The sequence below is a fragment of the Saccoglossus kowalevskii genome, chromosome 13, assembly GCF_978046115.1.
Source record: "Saccoglossus kowalevskii chromosome 13, keSacKowa6.1, whole genome shotgun sequence".
Taxonomy (NCBI): Eukaryota; Metazoa; Hemichordata; class Enteropneusta; family Harrimaniidae; genus Saccoglossus; species Saccoglossus kowalevskii.
This window is the reverse complement of record NC_140653.1, coordinates 36729056-36741987: the sequence shown is the minus strand read 5'-3', so window position 1 is coordinate 36741987 and position 12932 is coordinate 36729056. Positions and strand designations below refer to the sequence as shown.

Here is a 12932-nt window from a genome sequence, read left to right as displayed (position 1 = left end):
GATATGGAGTTAAAACAGAGCAAAGACAATTCACTTTCATTGGATATGGAGTTAATACAGAGCAAAGACAATTCCCTTTTATTGGATATGGAGTTAATACAGAGCAAAGTCAATTCACTTTCATTGGATATGGAGTTAATACAGAGCAAAGTCAATTCATTTTCCTTGGATATGGAGTTAATACAGAGCAAAGACAATTCACTTTCATTGGATATGGAGTTAATATAGAGCAAAGTCAATTCACTTTCATTGGATATGGAGTTAATATAGAGCAAAGTCAATTCACTTTCATTGGATATGGAGTTAAAACAGAACAAAGACAATTCACTTTCATTGGATATGGAGTTAATACAGAGCAAAGTCAATTCATTTTCATTGGATATGGAGTTAATACAGAGCAAAGACAATTCACTTTCATTGGATATGGAGTTAATACAGAGCAAAGACAATTCACTTTCATTGGATATGGAGTTAATACAGAGCAAAGACAATTCCCTTTCACTGGATATGGAGTTAATACAGAGCAAAGACAATTCACTTTCATTGGATATGGAGTTAATACAGAGCAAAGTCAATTCACTTTCATTGGATATGGGGTTAATACAGAGCAAAGACATTTCGCTATCATTGGATATGGAGTTAAAACAGAGCAAAGACAATTCATTTTCATTGGATATGGAGTTAATATAGCGCAAAGTCAATTCACTTTCATTGGATATGGAGTTAATACAGAGCAAAGACAATTCACTTTCATTGGATATGGAGTTAATATAGAGCAAAGTCAATTCATTTTCATTGGATATGGAGTTAATACAGAGCAAAGACAATTCACTTTCATTGGATATGGAATTAATACAGAGCAAAGACAATTCACTTTCATTGGATATGGAGTTAATACAGAGCAAAGTTAATTCACTTTCATTGAATATGGAGTTAAAACAGAGCAAAGACAATTCACTTTCATTGGATATGGAATTAATACAGAGCAAAGACAATTCACTTTCATTGGATATGGAGTTAATACAGAGCAAAGTTAATTCACTTTCATTGGATATGGAGTTAAAACAGAGCAAAGACAATTCACTTTCATTGGATATGGAGTTAAAACAGAGCAAAGACAATTCACTTTCATTGGATATGGAGTTAAAACAGAGCAAAGACAATTCACTTTCATTGGATATGGAATTAATACAGAGCAAAGTCAATTCACTTTCATTGGATATGGAGTTAAAACAGAGCAAAGACAATTCACTTTCATTGGATATGGAGTTAATACAGAGCAAAGTCAATTCACTTTCATTGGATATGGAGTTAATACAGAGCAAAGACAATTCACTTTCATTGGATATGGAGTTAAAACAGCAAAGACAATTCACTTTCATTGGATATGGAGTTAATATAGAGCAAAGTCAATTCATTTTCATTGGATATGGAGTTAATACAGAGCAAAGACAATTCACTTTCATTGGATATGGAGTTAAAACAGAGCAAAGACAATTCACTTTCATTGGATATGGAGTTAATACAGAGCAAAGTCAATTCATTTTCATTGGATATGGAGTTAATACAGAGCAAAGACAATTCACTTTCATTGGATATGGAGTTAATACAGAGCAAAGACAATTCACTTTCATTGGATATGGAGTTAATACAGAGCAAAGACAATTCACTTTCATTGGATATGGAGTTAAAACAGAGCAAAGACAATTCACTTTCATTGGATATGGAGTTAAAACAGCAAAGACAATTCACTTTCATTGGATATGGAGTTAATATAGAGCAAAGTCAATTCATTTTCATTGGATATGGAGTTAATACAGAGCAAAGACAATTCACTTTCATTGGATATGGAGTTAATACAGAGCAAAGACAATTCACTTTCATTGGATATGGAGTTAATACAGAGCAAAGTCAATTCGCTTTCATTGGATATGGAGTTAATATAGAGCAAAGTCAATTCACTTTCATTGGATATGGAGTTAAAACAGAGCGAAGACAATTCACTTTCATTGGATATGGAGTTAATACAGCAAAGTCAATTCACTTTTATTGGATATGGAGTTAATATAGAGCAAAGTCAATTCACTTTCATTGGATATGGAATTAATACAGAGCAAAGACAATTCACTTTCATTGGATATGGAGTTAAAACAGAGCGAAGACAATTCACTTTCATTGGATATGGAGTTAATACAGCAAAGTCAATTCACTTTTATTGGATATGGAGTTAATATAGAGCAAAGTCAATTCACTTTCATTGGATATGGAATTAATACAGAGCAAAGACAATTCACTTTCATTGGATATGGAGTTAATACAGAGCAAAGACAATTCACTTTCATTGGATATGGAGTTAATACAGAGCAAAGTTAATTCACTTTCATTGGATATGGAGTTAATACAGCAAAGTCAATTCACTTTTATTGGATATGGAGTTAATATAGAGCAAAGTCAATTCATTTTCATTGGATATGGAGTTAATACAGAGCAAAGTCAATTCGCTTTCATTGGATATCGAGTTAATACAGAGCAAAGTCAATTCACTTTCATTGGATATGGAGTTAATACAGAGCAAAATCAATTCACTTTTATTGGATATGGAGTTAATACAGAGCAAAGACAATTCACTTTCATTGGATATGGAGTTAATACAGAGCAAAGTCAATTCACTTTCATTGGATATGGAGTTAATACAGAGCAAAGATAATTCACTTTTATTGGATATGGAGTTAATACAGAGCAAAGTCAATTCACTTTCATTGGATATAGAGTTAAAACAGAGAAAAGACAATTCCCTTTCATTGGATATGGAGTTAAAACAGCAAAGACAATTCACTTTCAATGGATATGGAGTTAAAACAGAGCAAAGACAATTCACTTTCATTGGATATGGAGTTAATACAGAGCAAAGACAATTCCCTTTTATTGGATATGGAGTTAATACAGAGCAAAGTCAATTCACTTTCATTGGATATGGAGTTAATACTGAGCAAAGACAATTCCCTTTCATTGGATATGGAGTTAATACAGAGCAAAGTCAATTCACTTTCATTGGATATGGAGTTAATACAGAGCAAAGTCAATTCACTTTCCTTGGATATGGAGTTAATACAGAGCAAAGTCAATTCACTTTCCTTGGATATGGAGTTAATACAGAGCAAAGTCAATTCACTTTCATTGGATATGGAGTTAAAACAGAGCAAAGTCAATTCACTTTCATTGGATATGGAGTTAATACAGAGCAAAGACAATTCACTTTCATTGGATATGGAGTTAATACAGAGCAAAGACAATTCACTTTCATTGGATATGGAGTTAATACAGAGCAAAGACAATTCACTTTCATTGGATATGGAGTTAATACAGAGCAAAGTCAATTCACTTTTATTGGATATGGAGTTAATACAGAGCAAAGACAATTCACTTTCATTGGATATGGAGTTAATACAGAGCAAAGTCAATTCACTTTCATTGGATATGGAGTTAATACAGAGCAAAGACAATTCACTTTCATTGTATATGGAGTTAATACAGAGCAAAGACAATTCACTTTCATTGGATATGGAGTTAATACAGAGCAAAGTCAATTCGCTTTCATTGGATATCGAGTTAATACAGAGCAAAGTCAATTCACTTTCATTGGATATGGAGTTAAAACAGAGCAAAGACAATTCACTTTCATTGGATATGGAGTTAATACAGAGCAAAGACAATTCCCTTTTATTGGATATGGAGTTAATACAGAGCAAAGTCAATTCACTTTCATTGGATATGGAGTTAATACAGAGCAAAGACAATTCACTTTCATTGGATATGGAGTTAAAACAGAGCAAAGACAATTCACTTTCATTGGATATGGAGTTAATACAGAGCAAAGACAATTCACTTTTATTGGATATGGAGTTAATACAGAGCAAAGTCAATTCACTTTCATTGGATATGGAGTTAAAACAGAGCAAAGTCAATTCACTTTCATTGGATATGGAGTTAAAACAGAGCAAAGACAATTCCCTTTCATTGGATATGGGGTTAAAACAGAGCAAAGACAATTCACTTTCATTGGATATGGAGTTAAAACAGAGCAAAGTTAATTCACTTTCATTGGATATGGAGTTAAAACAGAGCAAAGACAATTCCCTTTCATTGGATATGGAGTTAAAACAGAGCAAAGACAATTCACTTTCATTGGATATGGAGTTAATACAGAGCAAAGTCAATTCACTTTCATTGGATATGGAGTTAATACAGAGCAAAGACTATTCACTTCCAATTGGCTAAACTGCAGGGGTACCGGTATATTGTATTGAGTGTCACTTCCTACATGCAAGTACAATGGAAACCCATGTCTTTCCAAACAAACATACAAAATACTGAAGTTCAAATTTTGTCACTTTTTCAGACAATTTTGAAGGTAAACAAAACTATAATATTTGGACATGAAATGCACTGATAGTTTGGATGCCATTCTTTACAGCAACCACACCAAGAATTCCTTCCAGAGTTTTCACATTCCAGCAACACAGATACACGTTTTACATTAATGTAAACATATATTTTATCACCTTTGTTAATAACTTTGTATTGACCTGGCCACTCCCATGTATTGAAAAGTACAACACTAATCTGCCCACAAGTCACTTATTTACTGGATATCGTACAGTCATGTGGTATAGTAAGATTAACTAACATCACACTCCCATTTAGGAGTGGCACAATTTCTAAGGCTTCTGAACTCGCATCTTTTCTAGCAAAATTAATTTAATTTCGATTTAGTGTCAATTATGAAATTAAAATTAGCTTCATCCATCAGAGTACACTGTAATCAGTACCGTGTAATAATATGAATGTATCAGTATTAAGTTATTAAATTACATTGCATTTCATTAAAAGTTACCTCCTGGTAAGTCAGTCAATCTAGAGAAATAATTCCCTTGTCTGTAGGTAGTTAAGGTCCTGTGAAATATCCACCTACACATTTAAGTTTTTGATGCCCTGAACAGGACATTTGTAAAAAAAAAAAAAAATCAAAAAAAGCTTAGAGGGTCTATATAACCGGTCTATAGAGGGACTGAACCACAGTCCCTCTATCACCGGTCTGGAAACGCCTATTGTCTTATGTGTGAATCAGCGGGATTAGTGGGCTAACGCTTGTAACGGCTCCCCGCGAAGCGCGGTACTATAGTGTTGATAGCTTTGAGATACATCGCGTTCAGTGCTGTGATCTATTTTTTAACGTTTCCAGAACATATTCGATACCGTATACAAATATTTTTTAACATAGTTGATTCATAACGTCTTTGTTTTTAAGGAGAGTAAGTTTCGTTGTATACAATATGTTGATGCTCGATGTTTTCTTGTGTAAAATGATGACCGTCTTTTTCACCTTTAGTAATAGAGGGACTGTGCCGTGACTTGTAAACAGACTCGTTTTTTCTGTTCCTCTCATTAACGGTACATTCTTGACAACATGACAACATTTGTGTTTTTGGTAGATTTGAAATACGTTTAGCACAATGGTCATGTTTATTATACGATTTTCATGATTGTTCGTTCAAAAAATGACACTTATTTTTATGAAGTAAACGGCGTCGTTTAAAAACAAAATGGCCACTCCCAGTTACGATGTTGTTCACATTTTACTTCGGTAATTTATTTTTTCTACATATTTTGCTTTTCAGGCATATTATTTGCAACAACTATGTATATCGGCAACACAATCAATTGAAATACTGTTTACTGTCACAATATGTATGATTTTTGGGTCTTGGTTTTGCACGTCATTGTATTCACGATGGTGCAATGTTGGATCACATCATACTCTCAGTTATATAATTGTAACGCTAGTTTCTGTTCCAATTACAGGGGAATGGGGAGTTTCCCCAATTCCATCTTTATTTGGTGATTAGAGAAACTACTTCTGAAACTAATGGGGTGTGGGCGTGGCAATCATGCCTCGTAAAAGGTTTCTCCGGTATGTTTTTGGCACTGGTTGAACTGCATGGTTATCTTCATGCACTTCTTGGATTTCTTCCTTAATGACGTCTTCTAAAACAAAATCCTAATCAATGTTGTCATCGTCGAATTCAACAAAATCACCGTAAGCCTACCACATGATAATGTTGTGATCTGTGTGCTGGTAATGACGCATGCGCAAATGAATTATTATGCAACTTAAGCAACTATTATGCAAAGATTTAGGTCTGTGTATTATTCCAGAGCGCACATGTACTAAGTTTCATTATTCTAAAAAAAAAGCAAAAAAAGTAAATTATTATGCAAATTAGATAATTATTATGGATGTATATAAACCCAAAATTAATTAGATATTGCTTTGTATAAGAGTATTTATGTACCAAGATTCATAAGATAAGTACTTGACATATTGATGAAAAAGCTGAAAATTGGTTAATTATGAAAATTAGCTAATTAATATGCAAATATTATTACCCTAAAACCAATCAAGTCTCCCTAAGTGAAACTGTTCCCTAACACGTTAATCAAAGCGAGAAGCCATGCAAGTGACATACACTGAATACCATAAAAACTATTCTCTTTACAAGTGTGTGATTTACTAGTGTGCTAGTGAAAATTAGCAATTACCAGTAATAGAATAATTGAATATGGAGTAAATGTCTGTCATGTTATTTCATTTCCCAGGTGCAAATACACTGTATTATCAAACAATTGATTATCTGGTAACAATATAGTACACATCTATGCACAGACAGTATCCCAATATGTGATCGCTAACATACTTGTCACATACTAAGTGGCACTGGCAGTTGAAATTGAAAACTGATTCCAAAATTAAAGTCCAGTAACATCTCTAACGATTTGCCCTGTATTGCTTTACTAAAGAAGCTTGCAATCTTACACATTGAATGTCATACAGGGTCAACCGATTGACCAATGAAAAACATGCTTCCACATATCAGGTCACTCAATGCATTTAATTGATTAAATTAACGTTTTGGTGGAGTCTAATATATGCACGTGTTAGTACCTGCATTGAGGTACCTGTGATTACCGAGTGATCATAAGACAATTCGTAATGTACAACATAAATCAAACATTTAATTGTATGACACACTTGCAATAGGTAAGTTTCATGCTGATTTATATGTATCAAACAGAGAGTAAACTTAAAATATAACATTGCAAACCACGATGAATGATCACAATATAATGGGAATGGGTCCAAACTTCCGTAAATGAATGAAGTTGTTGCTGTACTAAAAATGTGTCATATGTGTCATCCTTTATTTATGAACAAAAATTAGTGCAAGTTTATTCGGATTATTTAATAGTCAATAAATTGGATCCTGCCATATCTATGTTGTGCAGCAATGTCCCCTGGTGATGTCACCAGGGAAATACTTGTATGCAAATGAGGGCTAATGAGGAGCCTTCTTGTGAAAAGTAATAAATGACTGATAGTAGACAGCAACTTTGAAACTATTTTTTTTTATTAAAATATCAAACTTTATTTTAAACATGCTGAAATTTTGAGCGTGTTGTATAGCAATATTGCTTTGAGCAATACCACACATTCTCTCTAGTATTAGCCACCAATTACTCGCTACAGCAAGAAAATCATGAAACTGACAATATGAAAGAGGACATGAGAAAAGTAGAGGGCTGTTAGCCTGTGATGATAGAGAGAACAGAGTGTATTTAGGGACATATATTCTTTATATACATATACAAATTTGATGTGGGGATTATTGTTGATCAAACACAATTTAAAATTATGAGTTACTAATTAAAAATATTTTGATTTTATGAAAAACAATATTTCTATCAAGATGCTATAATCAACAAAATTATCTAAACATTCCCAAAACGACTTATCAAGATGGCTTACAACTTTAGAACAAAGCAAATGCCAAGTGTTTTGCAGACTTACCAGTGGAAATTGACTGATTGTGTGTTGTGTGGGATTCACTATTCATAGTCCAATAGAACAGTACTGTCTAGTTTAGATACAAAAACCAAAGTGTTGCACAGTTGCAAACCATCTTGCTAACTAACTGTTTCACCAGGGAAGAAAATTTACCTTTGAACAAACGTGATATTAAACATTGTAAACTACTTTAAAAATGATAGTGCAACTGGGACTGTTCACTGAAATTGTGGGACACCAGCTGTACTATATTTTGGTAATAACTACAGCTTTTATATACATGTGAAAGGAACTTAAACCTGCTTTTCCTTTACAAAATGGAAATCTTGCACAAAAAAATAGTTCACCTTGACCTAAAAACATGCATATGGTAAACATGTGCAGAATACATGGCCAGTCTAATAGGCACTATTATCAACATTAAACCATATAACAGCAATGAAACTAACATATGAAATATAATGTCTAATTTAAAATACCAGTAAATCTGCATAACATCATGCAAATTGTCCTGCTTCAAAGTTAATGTGAAACAAACATGTGTGCTTCAAATACAAGATGTGGTGAATAATATAAGGTCAGATGTCAGATCAATCAATAGAAGTAGCATATTGTCATTGTTAAAATAAACATGTTTGTTGAACTGACTTTTGACTTTAAAACTAGGCAACATAATTAAAATTATATCTTCAAGTAATGGAACCAATCCAATTGTTTCTACAATTACTAAGTTATATCAAAAAAATAACATACTTAAGTCCATTATGCTAATCAGTCAGACTAAGATTTGTCACAGTCACTTGTCACTTGGCCATGTACAGATCACAGGCGTGGTACAGATTGGCTATTACAAGTATTCTACATCTTTCTAAAAAATTCTAAATAAAAATAACAGTTGCTGAGATACTGAGCACAAAATAGAGTTTATCAAATCACTGTTCAGACAGTCACCCTTGCTAGTATTGTATTCAAAAACCAGTCTGCTGAACTTTTGACACCCATGTGTTTATTAGCTGCCCATTTATACAGTGATCAATGACCAAGTTCACCCAATATAAAAAAATAAACACGAATTAAAAAGAAAAAAACATTGTTTTAATAGCTGTTAATGTATATTGTGACACACCCATATGTATATCTATATATATAATGAATATATATATATATATTTATTTACTTTGTGTTTCATTAAACCATGATTAAACAGAACAATTTGAAAGGTGAACGCCCTAAACTCTGAGCACAACTGAAGTGGGACAGCAGCAAGCTAATTTACACAGATGAGAGAGACGCCTAGAACACACGCCCTATCATAACCCTTGATATTCCAAACACGACTGTTCCAATTCAGGACGAGATAGCCAACAGTCTCGTCTATCAATTCACCCGCTGTACTATATACAGAATTGGAACTTTTGTCGATTCATAATTTCACGTGCAAAAATAGTTTGATTTTTTTTTTAATTAATACCACATATTTGTTCTGCATCCCGGTATTTTTTGACTATCAATACAGAAGTAAATTGTGAAAGTTATTTTGATACGCAATATGCCCCAGCTTGTATGCGATAGTGCAGGGCAAATGAATGAAATAGACCAAGACTCACCAGCAACGAAATAAGTCCGTTTCACGCCTGTTTTCTTTTCTATTTTGCCAAGAACTTCGGTAAATGCATTCTCTTCGTAAAGAAGTTTTTCTACTTTAGCTCGGATGGAGTCAACCTTTTCTCTGGCCCCCGATGGAGTCGTCGTAGATGCTTTCTCTTGGGTCGTCATGATTGCTCCTGTATGGTCGATTTTGAAATGACTGCAACACGTACCTCGACGAGTCTCTAGGTCCTATTTTCTAACTTCTACGTAGCCTCTGTGAACGTTCGTTAATTGGTTACTCCACTGCCGCCACTATAAACAAAACTTCCCAGACCGTCTTGTGCGGGACTAAATGAATATTATTATGTTCAGCGAGTTAATATAGCACATATACTGTTTATTATAAATTTTCACATAGAACATAAGGGGTAGTGAAAATAAAATAAATGGGGTCGACCTTCGTGCCATGGCAAGAAAGCAAATATCAGTTGATTGATCGACCATTCACAGTACACCACTTACGATAGCATTCAGAATTACTTTGTTTTTAAGGTTATAATTTGCTTTACAGGTTATTGACACCACATACTGAATATAGGTATAACTGTAAAACCGATTATTGTAGTAATATATGTTGTCCAAAGAAGTAGTATTATGTTGTGTCTTTGTTTCAACATGAAGGAAGGTTGTTGTTTTTTTATAAATAGTTATACATTTTTAAATTCAAAATGGAACAAACGACCTAAGATCGAAAACAAAATTGACGTAGTATTTACCTTGCCGTTTATTCGGTGTTATTTGCTTACTTAAGATCGAAAAAGCTCCGCTGTCTTTGTGGAGTGTCTTCCTCAAAACAAAGTTGATAAAGTTCTGTAGTATGAGATTTTAACTATTTGTCATTAGTGTTCCCACAATGTTCTTGCCGTATCACAGCTATTTATTTAGTTGTTGACATGGCAATTACAGTTGTTATCATCTTGTTACACATTTCATGGAGGTCACCCGACGGTACCTTCATCCATAGTATCAAAGCAATTGAGCTGGTAATTTTCCAGTAAAAGTCAAAAATAGCATTTTTCAAAAAAAGACAAAGACAAATCGATAAAGAATTGAAGATATCGTCACGAAATGAAGAAATCTGACAGAGGTCCATCCAAGGTATCTACATACCAAGTAACAAGGTAATTGGCCTTGTAGTTTTCAAAAAGAAGTCGAAAATAGATCAGCTTCACTCTGACAGTGGAGCTAGCAAAGGCTGTCCATGGCCCGATGAAATAACATTGCATATTTCAAATGACGTCATTACCCACTGTAATGTTCATTGATTGGCTGATTGATTGATTGATTTCAACTGCCATTAGGATTTTTATATTTGTAAAAATGAAGGGTATGGGCTTTTTGTGCCGGAAGTACAACTTTTACAGGGAAATGATTTTAAAATCATAAACTTTCGATGTGTAATCATTTGACAGCCTGCGCCAAAATAAACTCCCTACCAATGTCCATTGGAATATTACATTATCCCTAGCAATTTGCCAGCAATAACATTAATTTGTAAGTTGGTGATCGAATAATAAATCACTATGTTCACATGTAGAACGTTTCTAGGATTTTATTATTCGCCATTCCTTCGCTCGAAATATTACTTTATTTTGAATTCAAAGTTGTACATTCTATTTGTTGATATGGGTTTTGTGCACTCGCGTTTTTGGATCTGACAAAGCTCACATATGTATCTAATATAGATCAACCGTCACGGTGCTGTTACTCTGATTTATCAGCTTGCCGTCCTCGTTTGTATACTGATTTGGAAGGTCACCATGTTATTCGTGCTCGGCTTTATGACATTCATAGATAAGATATACAAGTGTGACATGACTAAGCCGATATGTGTAGATATTGCCAGTTTTCCGGGAAAATTAATCTGAAACTGAAACCTTTACACGATCAATATAGATTTTTTGGAATCAAATCTGACAGGTTTCAACTTAACATGCTGATATAAAGGCGATGTGATTTCGATATGAATGAGACCAGTCAAACAACGTCTCATAATATTCAGTCAACATGTGGATTTTTCTTCTCAACATAACATATTTCGTGGGTAAAATGAAAAATGTACTTATACATTGTTAAATTGACGGTTGTACAACAAACACCCTTCGTGAAAATGGTTGTGTCCAGAAGCGTCAACTACTCATAGTTTGGATTGTAAGTCATAACAACTTTGCTATGGTTATTGCAATGTTCCAACCTACTATTGGTAGAGAAATTGCGGTTTTCATGCATGACCAGTTTATCTATGATCCCGTTGTAATCGCATGCAGTCGTAGCAGGATATAGGTAGATTTACTGAAATCTCTGAAATCAAACAGAACGGCGCGCGCTCAAGTACTGTGACGAAGTCGCGTGTTTGTGTCAGTAAAGACGTGATATAAGACAACAAAATCTATTGGTTCAAATTTGAATAATATTATAAACCGAGTATTGATCATTTCCATAGAAACTGCCCTGCACTAAATAATGTTATAAACCTAGTATTGATTATTTACTTAGAAACTGCCCTACACTAAATAATGTTATAAACCTAGTATTGATTATTTACTTAGAAACTGCCCTCCACTAAATAATGTTATAAACCTAGTATTGATTATTTATTTAGAAACTGCCCTGCACTAAATAATGTTATAAACTTAGTATTGATTATTTACTTAGAAACTGCCCAACACTAAATAATGTTATAAACCTAGTATTGATTATTTACTTAGAAACTGCCATGCACTAAATAATGTTATAAACTTAGTATTGATTATTTACTTATAAACTGCCCTGCACTAAATAATGTTATAAACCTAGTATTGATTATTTACTTATAAACTGCCCTCCACTAAATAATGTTATTAACTTAGTATTGATTATTTACTTAGAAACTGCCCTCCACTAAATAATCTTATAAGCCTAGTATTGATTATTTACTTATAAACTGCCCTCCACTAAATAATGTTATAAACCTAGTATTGATTATTTACTTATAAACTGCCCTCCACTAAATAATGTTATAAACCTAGTATTGATTATTTATTTAGAAACTGCCCTGCACTAAATAATGTTATAAACTTAGTATTGATTATTTACTTAGAAACTGCCCTCCACTAAATAATGTTATCAACCTAGTATTGATTATTTATTTAGAAACTGCCCTGCACTAAATAATGTTATAAACTTAGTATTGATTATTTACTTAGAAACTGCCCAACACTAAATAATGTTATAAACCTAGTATTGATTATTTACTTAGAAACTGCCCTGCACTAAATAATGTTATAAACCTAGTATTGATTATTTACTTAGAAACTGCCCTCCACTAAATAATGTTATAAACCTAGTATTGATTATTTATTTAGAAACTGCCCTGCACTAAATAATGTTATAAACTTAG

The 12932-nt window shown here is 33.3% G+C and overlaps 1 protein-coding gene across 2 annotated transcripts in view; it reads right to left on the bottom strand.

Annotated features, from left to right (window-relative positions):
- The window catches only part of LOC100371177 (receptor expression-enhancing protein 5-like), a 39183-nt gene extending 29386 nt beyond the window's left edge, over nt 1-9797 (bottom strand). For both annotated transcript variants that reach the window (XM_085507285.1, XM_085507286.1), the window contains exon 1: nt 9511-9797. In XM_085507285.1, the coding sequence (XP_085363411.1) occupies nt 9511-9679 (169 nt within the window). In that variant the 5' untranslated portion in view covers nt 9680-9797. The remainder of the gene's footprint in view (nt 1-9510) is intronic.
- Between the last annotated feature and the right edge of the window lie 3135 nt (nt 9798-12932).